The sequence below is a fragment of the Periophthalmus magnuspinnatus genome, chromosome 9 (assembly GCF_009829125.3).
Source record: "Periophthalmus magnuspinnatus isolate fPerMag1 chromosome 9, fPerMag1.2.pri, whole genome shotgun sequence".
Taxonomy (NCBI): domain Eukaryota; kingdom Metazoa; phylum Chordata; class Actinopteri; order Gobiiformes; family Gobiidae; genus Periophthalmus; species Periophthalmus magnuspinnatus.
This window is the reverse complement of record NC_047134.1, coordinates 23,590,144-23,609,656: the sequence shown is the minus strand read 5'-3', so window position 1 is coordinate 23,609,656 and position 19,513 is coordinate 23,590,144. Positions and strand designations below refer to the sequence as shown.

The following is a 19,513-nucleotide window of genomic DNA, read 5'->3' as shown; positions in this document are numbered from 1 at the left end:
GGCCAATTTTCCGAGCCACAATGCCACTCAAACTCTTTCACACCTATTCAAGACTGCTATGTTTTGATAACTGTGAGTCAAGACCAGCGAGACATGTGACAGACAAACTTGCAGCCATAAGAGAAGTCTGGGATAAGTGGGTGGAGCAGCTGCCCTACCTCTACAACCCAGGGCCTGATGTAACAGTGGATGAGCAGAGATCAACCCAACCCAACCTGGATGCCTCGTAAGCAGAACAAGAGGAGGGTGTTCCTAGAGCAGCTAGGAAAGGCTCTTGTCACTCCACTCATTGAAAGAAGGAAGCATGTCCCCCGCACAGAAGTCTCTGCAGCAGTTGTCAAAGCTATACAGAGTGAAGGAACTCCTGATCAACCTTAGGATCCAGCTGCCACAGCCGCTGCCCCAGCTGGGGCAAGTAAAAGGAAGAGATGTCAGTTCTGCCTGCCAAAGAAAGACTGTAAAGCACATACTGTGTGCTGTAGGTGTAAGAAATATATCTGCAAGAGCTGTGCATTTGCATACTGCCCTACATGTGCTAATTAGTTGAATGAGTTATGTTTTTTTGGTTGTATACTTCCTTACATTGTTCACTGGCAAAAACAAAAAAAATAAAAAATCAGAAGAATCTGACTCATTGGGATGAATAAAAATGCATTCAAAATTCATTTTTGCACATTTCTTTTGTTTCTAAAGCTATAGAAATACAGGTGAAAAGGAAAAACTTAAGTATTCACACATTTTGTGGTAAATGTTTCTTCAAGCAAAATAAAACTTGGTGTTTAAAATTTAATTAAACTGCTTATATTGGGGATTTAGTGAAGACGGGTTTTGACCGGGAGGACAAGGGGTGTTTACAGAATATGAGGACAACACGAGGTGTAGCGGCTTCCCTAAGCAAACCTTGAGGCCGCAGTAAGAGCCAGAGTGGGTCCTGGGCTGTAGCTTTGTGACGCGCTGGAAGTTTATTGAGGACAAATACGCTGAGATCCGATATGCATTTGTTGGTGATTTATTTCAGCGAACACGCAGGCACACAGAGCATTCAGCAGCGCAGCAGAGAAAATAGAACATGGATTGACATAGATGGATGTAACAGGTTATGGCATAATAGGTAAATGGAAACAAAGCTAGCGGTCAACAAAAATTATGGCTACCTAGCCCTGACTCACGACACTGTGCCCCAAGCAAGTGTCACCTTTTCACACGTACGTGCACACGCACCTGCACATGTGAGCCCCGCCCCCCTTGGCTCTCAACCAATCACACACTCTCACAGCAAAACACTGTGCACCCCTCTACCTGTCTCCTACATGAGGGTTAACAAAACTGGCAGAGTCACCTATTGTGAAACATTCCAGGGAAAGTGATAAGACGAGGAAAAAAAAAAAAGACTTTATCAGAAAAATTGTGTAGTGCACCTTTTAAAACATAAATGCAATACAAAATAAATTAGACTATTCCTAAAGACAAGACTTTTGGAGCAGTGTTAAGTTTTAGACAAACCCAGGACGTCTTTACAATATGAATGTGGCACAGATAAGAAATATTATGAGTATTTGCAGAGCTGCTTGTATGTCTCCCACAAGCTGTTTGTTCATAGCAGTGAAACACAAGGTCTGAGGGTCTAATAGCTGGAGGAGACCTTTGAAACGAGCCATCTCACAGGTAATCAGACCGCACTGAAGCAGAACAGCACACAACATTATACAGGCACCACAGGAGAGATGGAAATACAGATATTATGCCAACAGCAAAGTGGAGGATATTTAAAGGGCCCATATTACACTATTTTCTGATCTATGTTATAATGTTGTTTCCTCATCACAAAAAGACCTGGAGTTGTGTTTTGTTTCATTCACAAAACACACAAGCACGTTTAACACACAAGCCCTGCACATTTAGACTGAGTTCTTCTCTCAAACTGAAAACACTGTTCCACCGCTGTTGTTACGTCACGTGGTAATACAGAAAGTGATCTAATGTGTTTTTAACTCCATACACCTTCACTAGAATCGTTTGGATTGTTTCAGCCCTGGAATTGCCCAATCTCTACTGAAATAAAGGTGAAAGGTAGCTGTTAATATGAAAACTATCGCTTCATGACATCAAGCTGGAACAGAACATTTTGAGCTCTGGAAATGTAGACAGACTAATGCAGGATTAGTTAAACGGCAGATGTGACACCTACCCTCACCCTGTCAGCTCACCTGACCCCTCCCCTTACCTGGCACCTCCCCCTCTGCTCACCTGGCATTTGTTCAGACCATATACTGTATAAAGAAGTGGACTAAAGGGGTGTGACCCATAGCGTTTGGCTCCAGTCAAATGAAGCTCATGGAGACTCACAGTTGTAAGGGACAAATTTGGAGATCATTTCCGTTTGCAATTCCGACCATGGTTATCATAGCAACCAAAGCAGCGTCTAGTGGTGAAGTGTGAGAATACAACTGAGCCATTGTGGTGTTGATATAAGCGCCTTTGAATAATATGGATTCTTGCTGCATGTGGGGTCGCCTCCCCACAGATCAGATCTGTAGCTTGGTCTGGTGATGTCACTTACTCTTCTCTGTAGAAGGTGGTGAACCCTCCACTAGAAAGGTTCAATAGTGCACCTTTAATTCAATACTAGCTTAGTTAATCTTAGTGTCTTTTTGCTAAAGCTTTTCAGTTTTTACTTGGATATAGTGATGTCAAAACTAAATTCTGAGTTCATTTTGGGGAATGAGAAAAAAAAATTGGACAGTACTTTATGTGCGTCTAACAGCTTGTGTGAGGTTTGAAATAAGAAGACATCTGCTCGTGTAAACAAGGGGTTGGGCAAGAGTCCTACTTATTCAACACAGGTACATTCAGAACATCAACCCGTATTATAACATTGTGCTCACCTGAAGATGCTTTTCTTGTTGAGGGTCCGCCACCTGCTTGTCTCCATGGAGATGCTTAGGTGTTCCACAGTATGACTTAGTAAACCCAGCTTGCATTTATTCCATTTGCTAAAAAATACCTTTGGGGGTTTGGGTGTTCTTAATATGTACTCTTTTAGTCAGATTCATAAAACCCTCCATAAACACTCCTTCACACACATAGAAATATTCGCACATAGTCTCACCTCATGGCATGTCCCTTTAAAGCCGCCATTTCACCATCTTTTTATAGATCCCAAACTTGAACCGTCCCGTTTGTAACATTTAGACCCCATTTTGTGTGTACTCTCAATAATATAAATGAGACTTCTGGCCTGTAGCTTGTCCTGCTGGCATCACCTGCTTGTCCCCACGGAAACAAATTTAATGTCTGTGAAACCTTCAGTGACATGGAAGCAGGTGGTGGACCCTCCTTCAGAAATGTTTCTTAGTGCACCTTTTAAAGTTGTTCATTTAAGCCAGTGAAATCAATGACTTGAGCACTAAATGCATAATAAGTTGGCAAAAGTAAAGCTTTGTACTTCTTCTGACTATAAATATGCGGTTATTTAAAAGGGATTCTGTATTTGAACTTACTACAATTGCATCATGGAAACTTTTTAATCTCAATCAGTGCAACCAGTTGTTCATTATGTTTACTCGGTTTACCCTTGATGCCATTTGAAACACCGTAATAGTTCCTGTTTGAGTCTCCATCTATGTAGCCCTGGTTTAGTGCTGGTTCAGTGCTGGTTGAATCCTGGGTTAGTCCTGCTTTAGTCCTGCTTTAGTCCTGGTTCAGCCATTCTTTAGCCCTGTTTTACCTCTGCGTTAGCCCTGGTTTATCCCCGGTTTAGCTCTGGTTCAGCCCCAGTTCAGCCCCGGTTTAGCTCTGGTTTAATCCTGGTTCAGTTCTAAATTTTGTCCTTTTTTGACCTTGTTTTGTGCAGGTTTAAAACAATGCAAGCCAGTTCTATTATAAAAGCTTGTGTTGCCCTACAGCGTAATGACTGCTTCAGATCACATCACATGACTAAGTGCCTGCATATGTAAACCACTGTGTGTTTTGCATGAATAAAATGTACCACTGTTTTATTATTACTTCACAACTATAATGTCTGTCTGCATTAACTCCATCTTGTTGCCTTGGGCTCGTCTCTGGCCAGAATCATCATGACCACTTCTGCTGCGGGCATCTATGGGAACTTTGGACAAGCTAACTACAGCGCAGCAAAACTGGGAATGCTGGGATTGGCGAATACTTTGGCTATTGAAGGAAAGAAATACAATGTGAACTGCAACACCATAGCTCCTACGGCCGGATCCCGCCTGACTGAGACCGTGATGCCCCCAGGTAAGCTCTATATAAATATGTAACAGATGTGGGGCAGAGGAGGTGGTGGGAACATCATAGTACTTGTTTTGTTTTAGTTGTCTGGCTTGTCAAATTGGAACATCGAGTTTGAATTTACAAATAGGGATGTCATAATATGGAATTCTTATTGTTATTCACACCATGACAAAACTAGTGAAATTTCAGAGATGAGAGCGGGGTTTACAGTCATAGTAAAGGAAAAGCTAGCATGCTAACAGTGCACCTCCTGATTATCAGACTATATAATGCTTAGTAATTAGATGCAGATGCACACAGCAGACTTATTTTAACCTTAAGAGCTACTTATACACAGGGGCATGATAAAAATGGGTTACAGTGGCGACAGTTGCTCAGTTAGTAGAGTGTTTGCCCACTGTTGCAAAGGTTAGCAGTTGAAATCCTGCTCTCGACATGAATATCATTGGTAAAGCAGTCAGATCCACTCTCTCATAGCTTGGTGATGCAATTCCATCTCCCCCAAACGAATACTGGGTTGCGCAAGACACAACCCACCTCGCCTGGTGTGTGAATGTGTGCGTGAATGGGTGAGTGGTTCCTTGATGTAAAGCATTTTGAGTGACTTGAAGGTGGATAAACATTGACCATTGCTCACCATTGTTATCAGCTTCATGAAAAAAACAAACAAATAGTGTCTAGAATCCAGAGGAACTCATGGCCAATAAGCTCTGCTGATATCTTTGGGCCAATATGTTGAACCATTTCAGATAATTTCTCCAAAAATATATTATTTCAAATGCCAATAAAAAAAATACTGTCTATACTTTCTACTGCTCTGCATAATTTAACTAGGAAAAGGAAAAATCATCTCAGTAGAAATTATTTTTAGACATTCACAGCCCTGTTTTTATTACTGGCCCATAATGGAGCTGTCTAATCTCATTTTGTGAATGCCACGATCGCACTTAAGTCTTAAAATATGTAAAAATGTCTTTTATGGTGCTAATGGTGAGTCCAAACCAAGTATCGGCCTAGACAGGAGCGTTAAGGCTGATAACCCATACGGAAAAAGTGCAAATACTCACCTGATATATCAGTGAACTGGTGGTCTTTCTCTTCTATTTCTTCTATTTCTAATGATATGGCTAACAGAGGAAAGTAGACTGCATCGAGTGAGTTATCTGGAGTTTTGCGGGTGACTGGACAGCTATACAGTGGGGCAAAAAAGTATTTAGTCATCCACCCATTGTGCAAGTTCTCCCACTTAAAAAGACGAGACAGGCCTGTAATTTTCATCACAGCTACACTTCAACTATGAGAGACAATGAAAAAAACAACAACCTGAAAATCACATTGTCTGACTTTAAAAGAATTTATTTGCAAATTATGGTGAAAATTAAGTATTTGGTCAAAAACAAAAGTTCATCTCAATACTTTGTTATATACCCTTTGTTGACAATGACAGAGGTCAAACGTTTTCTGTAAGTCTCCACAAGGTTTTCACACACTTGCTGGTAGTTTGGCGCATTCATCCATGCAGATCTCCTCTAGAGCAGTGATGTTTTGTGGCTGTCGTTGGGCAATACGGACTTTAAGCTCCCTCCAAAGATTTTCTATGGGGTTGAGATCTGAAGACAGGCTAGGCTACTCCAGGACCTTGAAATGCTTCTTACGAAGCCACTCCTTTGTTGCCCAGGTGGTGTGTTTGGGATCATTGTCATATTGAAAGACCCAGCCTCTTTTCATCTTCAATGCCCTTGCTGATGAAAGGAGGTTTTCACTCAAAATCTCACAATACATAGCCCCATTCATTCTTTCCTTTACATGGATCAGTCTTCCTTATCCCTTTGTAAAAAACAGCCCGAAGCATGATGTTTCCACCCCCATGCTTCACAGTAGGTATGGTATTCTTTGGATGCAACTCAGCATTCTTTCTCCTCCAGACACAAGTGTAGTTTTTGACCAAAAAGTTTTATTTTGGTTTCAAACCAACCACCTGACCATATGCCATTCTTCTAATCCTCTTCTGGATCATCCAAATGCTCTCTAGCAAACTTCAGACGGGCCTGGAGATGTACTGGCTTAAGCAGGGGACAGATCTGGCACTGCATGATTTGGATAACTGGCGGCGTAGTTTATTACTGATGGTAGCCTTTGTTACTTTGGTCCCAGATCTCTGCAGGTCATTCACTAGGTCTGCCTGTGTGGTTCTGGGGTTTTTGCTCACCGTTCTTGTGATCAATTTGACCCCACGGGGTGTGATCTTGCGTGGAGCCACAGATCGAGGGAGATTATCAGTGGTCTTGTATGTCCTCCATTTTCTAATAATTGCTCCCACAGTTGATTTCTTCACACCAAGCTGCTTACGTATTGCCTAGTGCAGGTCTATAATTGTTTACAATTTTTTTGGTGTCCTTTGACAGCTCTTTGGTCTTGGCCATAATGGAGTTTGGAGTCTAACTGTTTGAAAATTACAGGCCTCTCTCATCTTTTTAAATGTGAGAACTTGCACAATTGGTGGCTGACTAAATAGTTTTCTGCCCCACTGTATCTGACTTTTCGCTTAAGAAGATACTGTGTATTTATTTTATTTTTTTGTGTTTTGTGTGTGTTTTTTATTTTGGATTTTCATTTAATTTATTTTTATGATCTTTTTATTGAAGTTTTTCAGTATAATAGTTGGTAATATTTCAAGATCTGGAACCCTTTACTGCACCTATTGATGTTCCAAATCCAAATATTAAGTTCACATGGAAGGAGGCCAAGGAGAACATACTGGCCTTCTTGTGCACTAACTATAGGAGAGGACCGGAGACTCCAAGTAGAAGTCTTCAGGAAACCCACACACACTGACCAATATCTGCTGTTTGAGTAACACCATCCACTGCAGCACAAACTCTGAGTTATCCATACACTACGACACAGAGCTCAAGTGGTGCCCACAAACACAGAGGGAAAAGTGAAGGAGGAACAACAAGTGGAGAAAGCACTCTTGGCTCGTGGATACCCAAAATGGGCCTTCAATGGATCTAAGAGTTAAAAACAGGACAACACGTAATCTGAACCTAGAAGGAAAGTCATAACGATTCTTTATCCAGCTGTTGTGTGTGAAAAGCTTTTAGAGAATTTTCAGACTGTATGAAATTCTATTTCGAACCTACAAACACTTTAAGACAGAAACTGATTCACCCAAAGGACAAAACCCCGAGCCATAAACAAAGTAATGTAGTCTACTCCAATGTACCGCTCACTGCACTCTTCACTACACTGAATGGAGAAACTAAGCAGCCACTCTATAAAAGAATGTACCAACACCATCAGGAGAGCTCCTTTGGGCCCCAGTCTGCCATACATCTCCATCTCAAAGCCATTAACCAATCCTTGGAAGATAGTGAGGTACAGAGCTTAGTCAAACAAAAGAAATGGTTTGAGAAGGGAGTTAAAGTAGCATTTTTTTCTTAAGAAAGACGATCCTTCCTTGAACAGGAATGGTGACCTTAGACATCATCTTTCCCCCGTCTATAACTCCATCCTCAGACCCAAAGGAAACAAAAGAAACAAAGAACAATAGATTTAGCCAGGATGCCAATATGTGTGGAAAAAACTCCTGGGATGTATGAATATGCTAAGTATGTCTCAGGCACAGTAAACACTTAGTGTAGCTCAATAGACTAAAGGAGCAGCTTGGATAAGCAGCCAAATGTCTTCACTCCTACAACGTTTTGACAGACAATTGGAAAAAACCTATGTTGATAACACATATCTAAGGTTAATAGAAAAAAGTTAAAAAATAAGTAATAAATAAAACAAAAGAAAAATGATAATAAAATGAATAAATAAATAAAACATTAATTAAATAAAAATAAAGGAATGAGATCCAAAGATTTGCAGTAAATGGGGACAGTGCCATGCTCCCTTTTACTCACCCAAGACTTTTAGTTTAAATCTACTACAGCCCCTATTAAAATCCTAACTGTCGCCTTAACACCAGCATAGATATCTCATTACAAGCTCTTTATTTAGTACTGGCTTTCTTGCTTCAGTACCTCTCAGTCCCCCATTGCATTTTGGTAATCTGCTCATATATCCTGAACATCTTGAGTCTGCTCTGGGGATGGGGACATTAACTGAGAAATTAAAGGAGCACTTTTGTTTTCCTGCCGCGATGGACCACACGAGCATCTGTCACACGGAGCTGAGCCAACTGTCCCGGGATGGGCTCACCTCAGTAAAGACTCCCTTCCATATGCTGGCTTCACTGACTCAGGCTTTTCTGCAGTTACTAAACATAGATCAGGCAAACAACCGCAGTAGCTCTCGTCTTTGTTTGTTTATCTGTTACATTTAGGGACCGTGATTTTGTTAAAAATGTAAATCTATATTTTTGGGGGTTTAGACTATGTTTGTATCCAAAATCATCTGTATTTTGCGTTAATGAATTGGTATAATTGGCTGCTGCAGCCACAGGAGCCACAACATTTATTTTGAGGTTTTTTTATTTTATTTTTGGAGTTAAAAAGGGTCTGTTGGGAATAGCTGGTGGAGTCCTTTGTCAGCAGGGTCTTCAACTCACGCCTCCAGGAGAGCTTCTCCCACATCCGGAGGGACATGGAGTCCTAGTAGGCTATGTTAATGCGGCTGCTCGTAGCTGTGTTCACAAGGTGCCTGTCGCGGTGGCAATCCTTGAACCGGATGGTGGACGCCGGAAATAAGGGATGCCATCAGGCTGAAGGAGGAGTGATATCAGGCCCTGTTGGCTTGTGGGACACCTGTGGCAACTGACATGTACTGTCAGGCAAGCATGCCACAGCCCGTGCAGTCACAGAAGCAAAAACTCGGGGTTGGGAGGAGTTCGGAGATGCCATGGGGGAGGACTACCGGTCGGCCTCAAAGAAATTCTGGCAAACACCTCAGGAGAGAGAAGCAGTGCTTCACCAACACTGTTTACAGTGTAGGTGGAGAGCTGCTGACCTCATCTGGGGTTGTTGTTGGACGGTGGACAGAATACTTTTTTTGAGTATTAGATTAAAGCGTCCATTTTACACTATTTTCTGATCTCTGTATGTTTCCTCATTCCAAACATACCCGGAGTTGTGTTTTGTTTCCCTCACACATGTTTTAAACCCTGCATATTAAGGCTGAGCTCCTCTCTCAAACGAAGACACTTTGTGATATCATGTTGTAATACAGGAAATGCTCCACTGTGTTTTTAAACTCCATACACCTTCACTAGAATCATGGAATGTCCAATCTACTGAACTAAAAGTAAAAGGTAGCTGTTAACTTGAAAACTACCACCACATTACAAGGTGGATCAGAGCATTTTAACCTTTGGAGATGTAGACAGACTAATTATGCAGGATTACTCACACATGTGTGAATGAAACAAAACACAACTCCAGGTATTTTTTTTGAGGTGACAACATAATAACATGACTTAAACCTCACAAGAGTCCATTTTGTGTAATACACCTTTAATGTCACCTTGTTAATAAGAATTGATCAGTATATTTATTTATATATTTTTATGTCAATAGACTATGCAATACAGTGTGATTTTGTTATACCAATATAGCCTAAAATTGTATTAATCCCTAGCGCTACTTGTTATGTTTTGTTTCATTCGTGCATTTTCTATGTTTGCTAATTGGTACTGTTAGTGATGCTAGTATGTGCTTGTAACTACTTTCCAGACCTATTGGAGAATTTGAAGGCTGAATATGTGGCTCCTTTGGTCCTTTGGCTCTGTCATGAAGATTGTCGTGAGAACGGTTCACTGTTTGAGGTACAGAGAGATTGAATGTACATTTTTTAATCTAAATTTAAATTATTAATGTACACTTTTCTCTTTGTGTGGCCATTTTACAATATTCAGTTCATTAGTTTGTAAAATAAACAAAGTGTAAATATCTTGTGAGCATAGACAGTATATATAAATGGACATCGCTACTGCTTTAGTCGCCACGTTCCAAATAGGAAGTGATCATAGGCACACTGCCGGCTCCTTCGACTCTGGCTCCAATTCACGTTACATTGAAAAACTGTCATCCCTCTCTCTGTTACTGCTGTTGTGAACCTCATCATTTCAGTCTTAAAATGTTCGCATTAATCCAGTATTATTTTTATTTCACTATTGTGTCCGTAAATCAAGATATGAACATTAAAAACAGCCAAATCAGGCGCCTTCTTTCTTCAAGGTCTCTCCCGCTAGTGTTGGCAATAGATTGATTGACAGTGTTGCTAAGCACTTGCTCTCTGCTAAACCAGGGGTGCGGGTGGGAAAGGGCATTACCTTCAACAGCCTTGCTCCGGTTTGGCTCTTTGGTTGCTATAAAACTCACGGTAGTAATTCCAAATGTGGAACTCTGGTCCAAATTGGCCCCTATAACCGCTAGCCTCGATGAGCTTCATTTAACTGGAGCCGAACGCTATGGGTGACATCACACTCCCTTAGTCCACTTCTATATACAGTCTATGGTTGTGAGGGTGCTATATTTTTATATGTCAAGTTATAATGCAAGTATATTTTAACTTTATTAATCTTATTTTCATTCTAATTCAGATTTTTTAAAACTAAATCTTTGACATTAAAATTTTCCCTTAGGTTGGAGCTGGCTGGGTTGGTAAATGTAAGTAAGCTTTATTTCCTTGTTTACCTGATTGTATTAAACATTAATTAAGGTATCGTTCATGTTTATAAGCTCTTATGAATGTTGTATGCAGTGCGTTGGGAGCGTGCAAAGGGTGCCATTCTGAGACAAAATACCCGCCCCATGACTCCAGAGGATGTGAGAGACCAGTGGGACAAGATCTGTGACTTTACAAATGCAGACAAGATCGCCACAATCGGAGGTGAGTTTTTCTCTATTTAAACCCCCCTAGGATTCACACTATCCTGGATTACTAGATAGTACTCACTCCATAAAACCTTTCCCAGCAATATTTACATGTAGTCTAGGCATGGGACGATATTGATATTTGCTGTCATGATTATAATACAACTCTGGGTATGTTTGTGACAAGGAAACAACATAACATACACCAGAAAATAGGGATTACACAAACAAAAAGGTGAGAGTGACTAACTGAAAAACTGTTGATTAATGCTACCAAGCTCGTGACTAATGCTATTTGAGAAGGACTAGTGGGAGCGACCTCTGGAAAAGAAGGCACCTGATTTGTCTGTTATTAATGTTCATATGAACATTCATATGAAATTTTATGAAATTCATATGAAATGAATTTTAAGACTAAAATGACAACCCTGACAGCAGCAGTTACAGATAGAGGGGTGACATTTTTATGTGAAGTGAATTTGGTCGATGGAGATGGAAGTGCGACACTGATCACTATTTGGAACACGGTGGCTTGCACTTTTGCTATTTCCATTTATATATACAGTCTATGAACTAGCTGCACACTAGACTGAGATGGGGAAAAAGGGTTTTGCCTCAGAAAAATGTAATACATTTCTAGATACTCAAAACTTGATACCACAATCACTATTTAATAATCTGGTAACAAACTTTTATACTTACATCTCTACCCGTTTTTAATGTTTTATATGAACTTACATACATATTATTTTATTTGTTTTTAATTTGTTTCTATTGTAATTTAAATAGGGCACCCATGAAAAATAGAGTCCGGGTGCTCTCTTTGGGTCTCCTTGTATAAATAAAGATAAAGAAAGAAAGAAAGAAAGAAATATATAGTGCACCTTTAAGCCAATGAGCACACCCCTGTCTTGCCCTCACACTACAAGTGTGTGTTTGATGTTTGATATCTCTCCACTCTGCCTGTGTAGATGGAGCAGGGCTGTGTTAACACGAGCTCTGGGGGTGGTGGTCCCATAGGACACTGGCCCCCCTCATTACCATGGCTTTGTACTACCTCATTTGTAGCTCATTACACACTGCTGCGTCTTTAATCACCTATCACTCCAGTTATATTAATTAGTAGTCTTCTTAGGGTCCCTCTGTTTTAAATTCCCAGTATTTTAAATCATGTTCTCTAGTTTCCGCTAGGGATGCACCGATACAATACTAAAAATTTTGCTGGATCAGGTATCGTTTCCTTGATTTTGGTTCATCGTTCTTGATATCCTGATTGGCCCTTTAATGGATGTAACCATAGACTGTATATAAATGGACAGAGCTAACCTGCTAGCCACCGCGTTCCAAATAGAAAGCGATCATGTGTGCACTTCTGGCTTCATCATTTTGGATCTATCTATATGATCCTGATATTTTTATTTCAGTTTTTTGTCTGTGAATCAAGATAAGAACATTAATAACATACAAATAGTTACGTTCTTTCCCTGAGGTTTCTCCTGCTAGCGTTAGGAATAGGTTTGATTGACAGTGTTGCTAAGCGCACGCTCCCTGCTAGACCAGCGGTGTAGGTCTAACAACCTCACTCCGGATTGGCTCTTTGGTTGCTATGATACTCGCAGTCAGATTTCCAAATGGGGCTTCAGCTTCGATAAGAGGTCCAATGTTTTTTTTCTAGGCAAGGCAAGGCAAGGCAAGTTTATTTGTATAGCACAATTCGTACACAAGGTAATTCAAAGTGCTTTACAGAATAAGAAAGACATTAAAATCACACAAATCAAAACATAAATAATCACAAATAATCATCATAAAATTAACATTAAAAGAGAAGAGTGCAGAATAAAAACCTTTCAGTCGTATGCACAGCTAAACAGAACCGTTTTGAGCCTGGATTTAAACATTGTCAAAGTAGAGGCCTGTCTCACATCACATCATTTTTCTAGTATTTACTAATAATCTATGACATATGCAGATTTTGTTAATTGTAAACAGTGATATTCATCTAAAACAATTTTATAATAGAAATGGGTCCGTTGACTTTGGCTCAAAACTGAAGGACAAGACAAAACAGTAACTCAGTTGGTAGAGTGTTTGTCCACTGATCCAAGGTTTGTGGTTTCAAATCCTGCTCTCGACATAAACATTATTGGTAGAACAGTCAGATCCACTGAATCCATAGGTTGGCTCTGTGATTCCAGCTCCCCCAGATGAATGCTGTCACCGTGTCCTAACATCCATCCACTTTCTTCCACTTATTCGGGTCTACGTTGCGTGGGCAGCAATCTAAGCAGGGACTCCCACACTTCCCTCACCCTAGACATGTCCTTCAGCTCCTCTGGTGGGACCCCAATGGATTCCAAGGCATTCCCAGGCCAGCCGAGAGACAGTCAACCCCAGCGTGTCTTGAGTCTTTCCCCGGGGACTCCTCCCGGCGGGACATGCCCGGAACACCTCCCTAGGAATGGAGGGGTGTCCTAACATAACATGGCTAAAAATTCACAAGAATAAAGTTTGCATAATATAGGACTTTTAAAACAGAAGGATGTGTTTATGACATTAATATAATGCAGTCTAAAAATGTGAGTTGACTACCAGCTCCCCCATAATGAATGTGAGTTTATTACCCTTGAATAATTACTGTCAGTTTTGGATCCTTTGGTTAAACATTCCCAGCCCTGGAGACGGTCTGGTGCATTCTGCTGCTTGAATGCATAGCTAGAAGCAATGAACACTGCATCTACATGAATTAAAATAAATAACAATTATGTGTTCATTTTTGTTGCTAATACCTTGAAAAACAAACTATATATTTTGTAGGGGTTGCATCTCCACGGATATGACCTGTAACTTGGCCTGGGGGCTTGACTCTGTGGAGATATTTTTAACACATACTATGGAACTTTCTTGGCAAAGCACTAACTTCTCCATAGAGACGAGCAGGTGGCATCTTAGATTTATTTAGGTAGTTAGGTAGTAGTCAATTTAGCAACAGCGGCTCAGTTGGTAGACCTTTTGTCCACATATCCGAAGGCTGGCGGTTCGAATCCCACTCTTGACATAAACATCATTGGTTGAGCGTATCATTTTCCAATCAAGATACATTCTGATTGGTTTTCATTTTTCTTTTTCCTAGTTAATCACATAATATATTTTTTTATATAGCAATTTAAGTGTTTTAACTTTTGTGAGTGTCTTTCAATGCAAAAAGCCTTCAACAGTTATTTCTTTTCTCATCAGCTAAATGGTCCATTAAAATATGAATATAAAGGAAATCACCATCATGGCCGTCTTTATGATCTATGAACCATGGAATATAGTCACAATTAGAGAGATTAGAAATGGCAGCATTAAAGCATTACATGTATTTTTTGTAGTGACTTTGTCAAAAAAATCTACAAATTAAATGGGGTGTAATTTCAACTGATATTTAGGGGTAATAGGCCTTTTTCACAGAGCTGAGCAGCAACTTCTGGTTCTCTCAGAACCATACACTGTATATATAAATGGACAAAGCTAACCTGCTAGCTGCCGCATTCCAGTAGGAAATGACCATGGGCGTGCTTCCTGCTCCATCGACTGTGGCTTCAATTCACTTTACATTGGAAAACTGTCACCTCTCTCTGTAAATGCTGCTGTCAGGCTCATCATTTTGGTCTTACAATATTTGTACTGACCCACTCTATGATTTGAGTATTTTTATTTCTAGACAGTGCACCAACCGGGGACTCCGTTGTTCTCCTGGGGGACTTCAACGCCCATGTGGGCAACGACAGTGACACTTGGAGGGGCGTGATTGGGAGGAACGGCCTCCCCGTTCTGAACCCGAGCGGTGTTTTGTTATTGGACTTCTGTGCTAGTCACAGTTTGTCCATAACGAACACCATGTTCGAGCACAAGGGTGTCCATCGGTGCACGTGGCACCAGGACACTCTAGGTCGGAGGTCGATGATCGACTTTGTTGTTGTGTCATCTGACCTCCGACCGCGTGTCTTGGACACTCGGGTGAAGAGAGGGGCTGAGCTGTCAACTGATCACCACCTGGTGGTGAGTTGGATCCGCTGGTGAAGGAGGAAGCTGGACAGACCTGGCAGACCCAAGCGCATTGTGAGGGTCTGCTGGGAACGTCTGGCGGAGCCCTCTGTCAGAGGGGTCTTCAACTCCCACCTCCGGGAGAGCTTCTCCCTGATCCCGGGGGAGGTTGGAGACATGGACTCCGAGTGGGCCATGTTCTCCACCTCTATTGTCGATGCGGCTGCTCGTAGCTGTGGTCGTAAGGTCTGTGGTGCTTGTCACGGCGGCAATCCAAGAACCCGATGGTGGACACCGGAAGTAAGGGATGCCGTCAAGCTGAAGAAGGAGTCCTATCGAGCCTTGTTGGCTCGTGGGACTCCTGAGGCAACTGATGAGTACCGGCGGGCCAAGCGTGCCGCGGCTCAGGCGGTCACAGAGGCAAAAACTCGGGGTTGGGAGGAGTTCGGAGAGGGCCATGGAGGAGGACTATCGGACGGCCTCAAAGAGATTCTGGCAAACCATCCGACGCCTCAGGAGGGGGAAGCAGTGCTTCACCAACACTGTTTACAGTGCGGGTGGAGAGCTGCTGACCTCGACTGGGGATGTTGTCGGGCGGTGGAAGGAATAATTTGAGGATCTCCTCAATCCCACTGTCACGTCTTCCGAGGAGGAAGCCGAAACTGGGGACCCAGAGGCGGACTCGTCCATCACCCTGGCTGAAGTCACTGAGGTGGTTGGCAAGCTCCTCGGTGGCAAGGCTCCGGGGGTGGACGAGATCCGTCCTGAGTACCTCAAGTCTCTGGATGTTGTGGGGCTGTCTTGGCTGATACGTCTCTGCAACATCGCGTGGCGGTCGGGGACAGTACCTGTGGAATGGCAGACTTGGGTGGTGGTCCCTCTGTATAAGAAGGGGGACCGGAGGGTGTGTTCCAATTACAGGGGAATCACACTCCTCAGCCTTCCCGGTAAGGTCTATTCCAGGGTACTGAAGAGGAGAATCCGACCGATAGTCGAACCTCGGATTCAGGAGGAGCAGTGTGGTTTTCGTCCTGGTCGCGGAACACTGGACCAGCTCTATACTCTCCATTGAGTCATCGAGGGCTCATGGGAGTTTTCCCAACAGTCCACATGTGTTTTGTGGATCTGGAGAAGGCATTCGACCGTGTCCCTCGTGGTGTCCTTTGGGGGGTGCTCTGGGAGTATGGGGTCCGGGGCTCTTTGCTAAGGGCTGTCCGGTCCCTGTATGACCGGAGCAGGAGCTGTGTTCGCATTGCCGGCAGTAAGTCAGACCTGTTCCCGGTGCATGTTGGACTCCGCCAGGGCTGCCCTTTGTCACCGGTTCTGTTCATTATATTTATGGACAGAATTTCTAGGCGCAGCCAGGGGCCGGAGGGGGTCTGGTTTGGGAACCACAGGATTTCATCTCTGCTGTTTGCAGATGATGTTGTCCTGATGGCTTCTTCGAGCCAGGACCTGCAACAGGCACTGGGGCGGTTTGCAGCCGAGTGTGAAGCAGCTGGGATGAGAATTAGCTCCTCCAAATCCGAGGCCATGGTTCTCGACCGGAAAAAGGTGGTTTGCTCTCTCAGGGTGGGTGGTGAGTCTCTGCCCCAAGTGGAGGAGTTCAAGTATCTCGGGGTCTTGTTCACGAGTGAGGGAAGGATGGAGCGTGAGATTGACAGGCGGATCGGTGCAGCGTCTGCAGTGATGCGGTCACTGTATTGGTCCCTTGTGGTGAAGAAGGAGCTGAGCCCAAAGGCGAAGTTCTCGATTTACCGGTCAGTCTACGTTCCTACCCTCGCCTATGGTCATGAGCTCTGGGTAATGACCGAAAGGACAAGGTTGCGGATACAAGCGGCTGAAATGGGCTTCCTCCGCAGAGTGGCCGGGCGCACCCTTAGGGATAGGGTGAGGAGCTCGGTCACACGGGAGGAGCTCAGAGTAGAGCCGCTGCTCCTACACGTTGAGAGGAACCAGTTGAGGTGGCTCGGGCATCTGCTCAGGATGCCTCCTGGACGCCTCCCTAGGGAGGTGTTCTGGGCATGTCCCACCGGGAGGAGGCCCTGGGGAAGACCCAGGACACGCTGGAGGGACTATGTCTCTCGGCTGGCCTGGGAACGCCTTGGGGTCCCACCGGAGGAGCTGGAGGACGTGTCCGGGGTGAGGGAAGTCTGGGAGTCCCTGCTTAGACTGCTGCCCCCGTGACCCGGCCCCGGATAAGCGGAAGAAAATGGATGGATGGATGGTGTCCATAACTCAAGATATGAACATTAATAACAGACAAATCAGGTGCCTTCTTTCCCTGAGGTCACGCCTGCTAGCATTAGCAACAGGTTTGATTGACAGCACTCTCACTGCTAAACCAGCAGTGTGAGCAGGAAGCGGCATTACTTTCGACAGCCTCGCTCCAGATTGGCTCTTTGGTTGCTATGATACTCACAGTCGGAATTCCTAATATGGAACTCGGCTCCAGATTTGACCCCAATAACTGCTCTAGCCTTGATGAGCTTCATTTGACTGGAGCTGAACGCTCTGGGTGACATCACATTCACTTAGTCCACTTATTTATACGTATCCACTTATTTTATTCTTGCACCATTCATTGTCTCGCTTTTGCTAAAACAAATCAGTATTTAAACATCAGACAGCGAACAGCAAGCTATAGATTTAACAATGTGACAATGTGAGCACTTAACCGGAAGAAACCTGTGCGTTTTATAAAAGTAGGTGTTTGGGTCTCAAAGCTAATGCTAATGCTAACCTAAATTAAATCTCAAAATAGAACAAAGCAACTTTATGAAAGTAGATCTAATGACAAGTTGACTGTTTTTCTATACAAAATCATTTAGATTGTACCTCTTTTTTAACGTCACAGTTAATTTTCATTTCAGTTAGCATTAGCTTCGAGATACAAATTTGAAAACGTGCTGTTTTAGTCCATTTTGGATTTTTTTCCTTTAGGTTCCAGATGATCCAAACACTTATCAGTGTTTGCGAATGTGTGCAATTTGTCACTGTGGTAACTGATGAACCTCCAGCGTGATGTCAGTTCAATACTACCTCCATGATTGTGACCCCAGCACACACTCTTCACTGTGTTACTAATGGCAGTCATCACCTCGGTTTCCCTGTATTGTTGTGACAGCATCTTGTCTGTCTGATTGGCTAATCCTCATCTTCTCTTCTTTTCCTCCTGTCTGCAGAGTCGGTTCAGTCGTTGGTGAATGTGCTTTCTCAAGTGCAGTCTGGAGCAGAGGTTGGAGCCCATCCCGCGTCCTCTGTGTCCTCAGCTTCAGAGGTCAATAATGTGAGTACAAATTGGTGTTTTTTCAGATCCTAGAATGTGATGTCATACTCTCAGGTGGGCCACAAGAGCCAGATTTCCCCGATTACATTGTACTTTGACATGAAATATCCAAAAGTTAAATCACAAATGTTGAACCTGATCATTTTCTATTAGTGACTAGACCCAAGAACTCACTGTATTACAAAGAAAATCTTCTTTTTAACAATATTCATTTTAGCTTCCCCCCATTTGTTTTAACATTGTTGACCTATAGAATGTGGTGGTGTCATCGAAAACCCAGCAATATAGCCCACACATGTATTATTTAAAGGTGCACTAAGAAACTTTTCTGGTGACATGTTGTAATATTATCTCCTCAAAAACATACCTGGAGTTGTGTTTTGCTTTATTAACACATGTTTGAGTAACCCTGTATTGTCTGTCTCTCTACATCCCCAAAGCTCCAAACATTCTGTTATACTGTGTGGTAGTTTTCAAGTTAACAGCTATTTTTTACCTTTATTTCAGTAGACATTGGCAAATGATTCTAGTGAAGGTGTATGGAGTTTTAAAAACACACTGGAGCATTTTCTGTATTACCACATGACATCACAAGGTGCAACTGGGTGTTTTCTGCCACCTGCCATATTCTTTTCAGCAAATTCCCAAGTAAGAAACTCTTTCACGTTGCCAGTTATGTCGCTTTCTCTCTTTAAAATGTGAAAGAACATCGAATCCTTTGTGTAGAGCTGAGTTTTTCACAGCCTGCCCCTGTAATAACTGTAAGCAGCGTATGAGTTTCTGTCTGGACCGGAGATTTGAGCAGATCACATTGTTCCCTCTGGACAAACATGGCTGCTGCGTCCTCATCTGACTGAGCTTGTGCCGAGCTTTGTAGAGACTTTGGGGTGTAGAGCTGTAGAGCCTTTAGTCCTTAAGCATTCATAGTCAACCAAAATTTATATTTGTTGAGTATTTTTTAAAATTACGATTATAAGGATTTATAGTATAGTTAGTCAATTAGTTTAGGTATTTTTTAGGTATTATTTTCTTACATGTTTCAAAAAGGTCTTTATCTGCATCAGAACCAGAATGAGACTAGTCTGTAAGTTTTTTTTTTTATGAAAATGCAGAAATGAATGAACTC

At 42.5% G+C, this 19,513-nt stretch overlaps 1 protein-coding gene across 1 annotated transcript in view; it reads left to right on the top strand.

Moving 5' to 3' along the window:
- The window catches only part of hsd17b4 (hydroxysteroid (17-beta) dehydrogenase 4), a 65,008-nt gene that overhangs the window by 19,569 nt on the left and 25,926 nt on the right, over positions 1-19,513 (top strand). Inside the window, exons 8-12 of the mRNA XM_033972979.2 lie at positions 4,070-4,257; positions 9,930-10,021; positions 10,841-10,865; positions 10,960-11,088; positions 18,284-18,387. Of these exons, the coding sequence (XP_033828870.2) occupies positions 4,070-4,257; positions 9,930-10,021; positions 10,841-10,865; positions 10,960-11,088; positions 18,284-18,387 (538 nt within the window). The remainder of the gene's footprint in view (positions 1-4,069; positions 4,258-9,929; positions 10,022-10,840; positions 10,866-10,959; positions 11,089-18,283; positions 18,388-19,513) is intronic.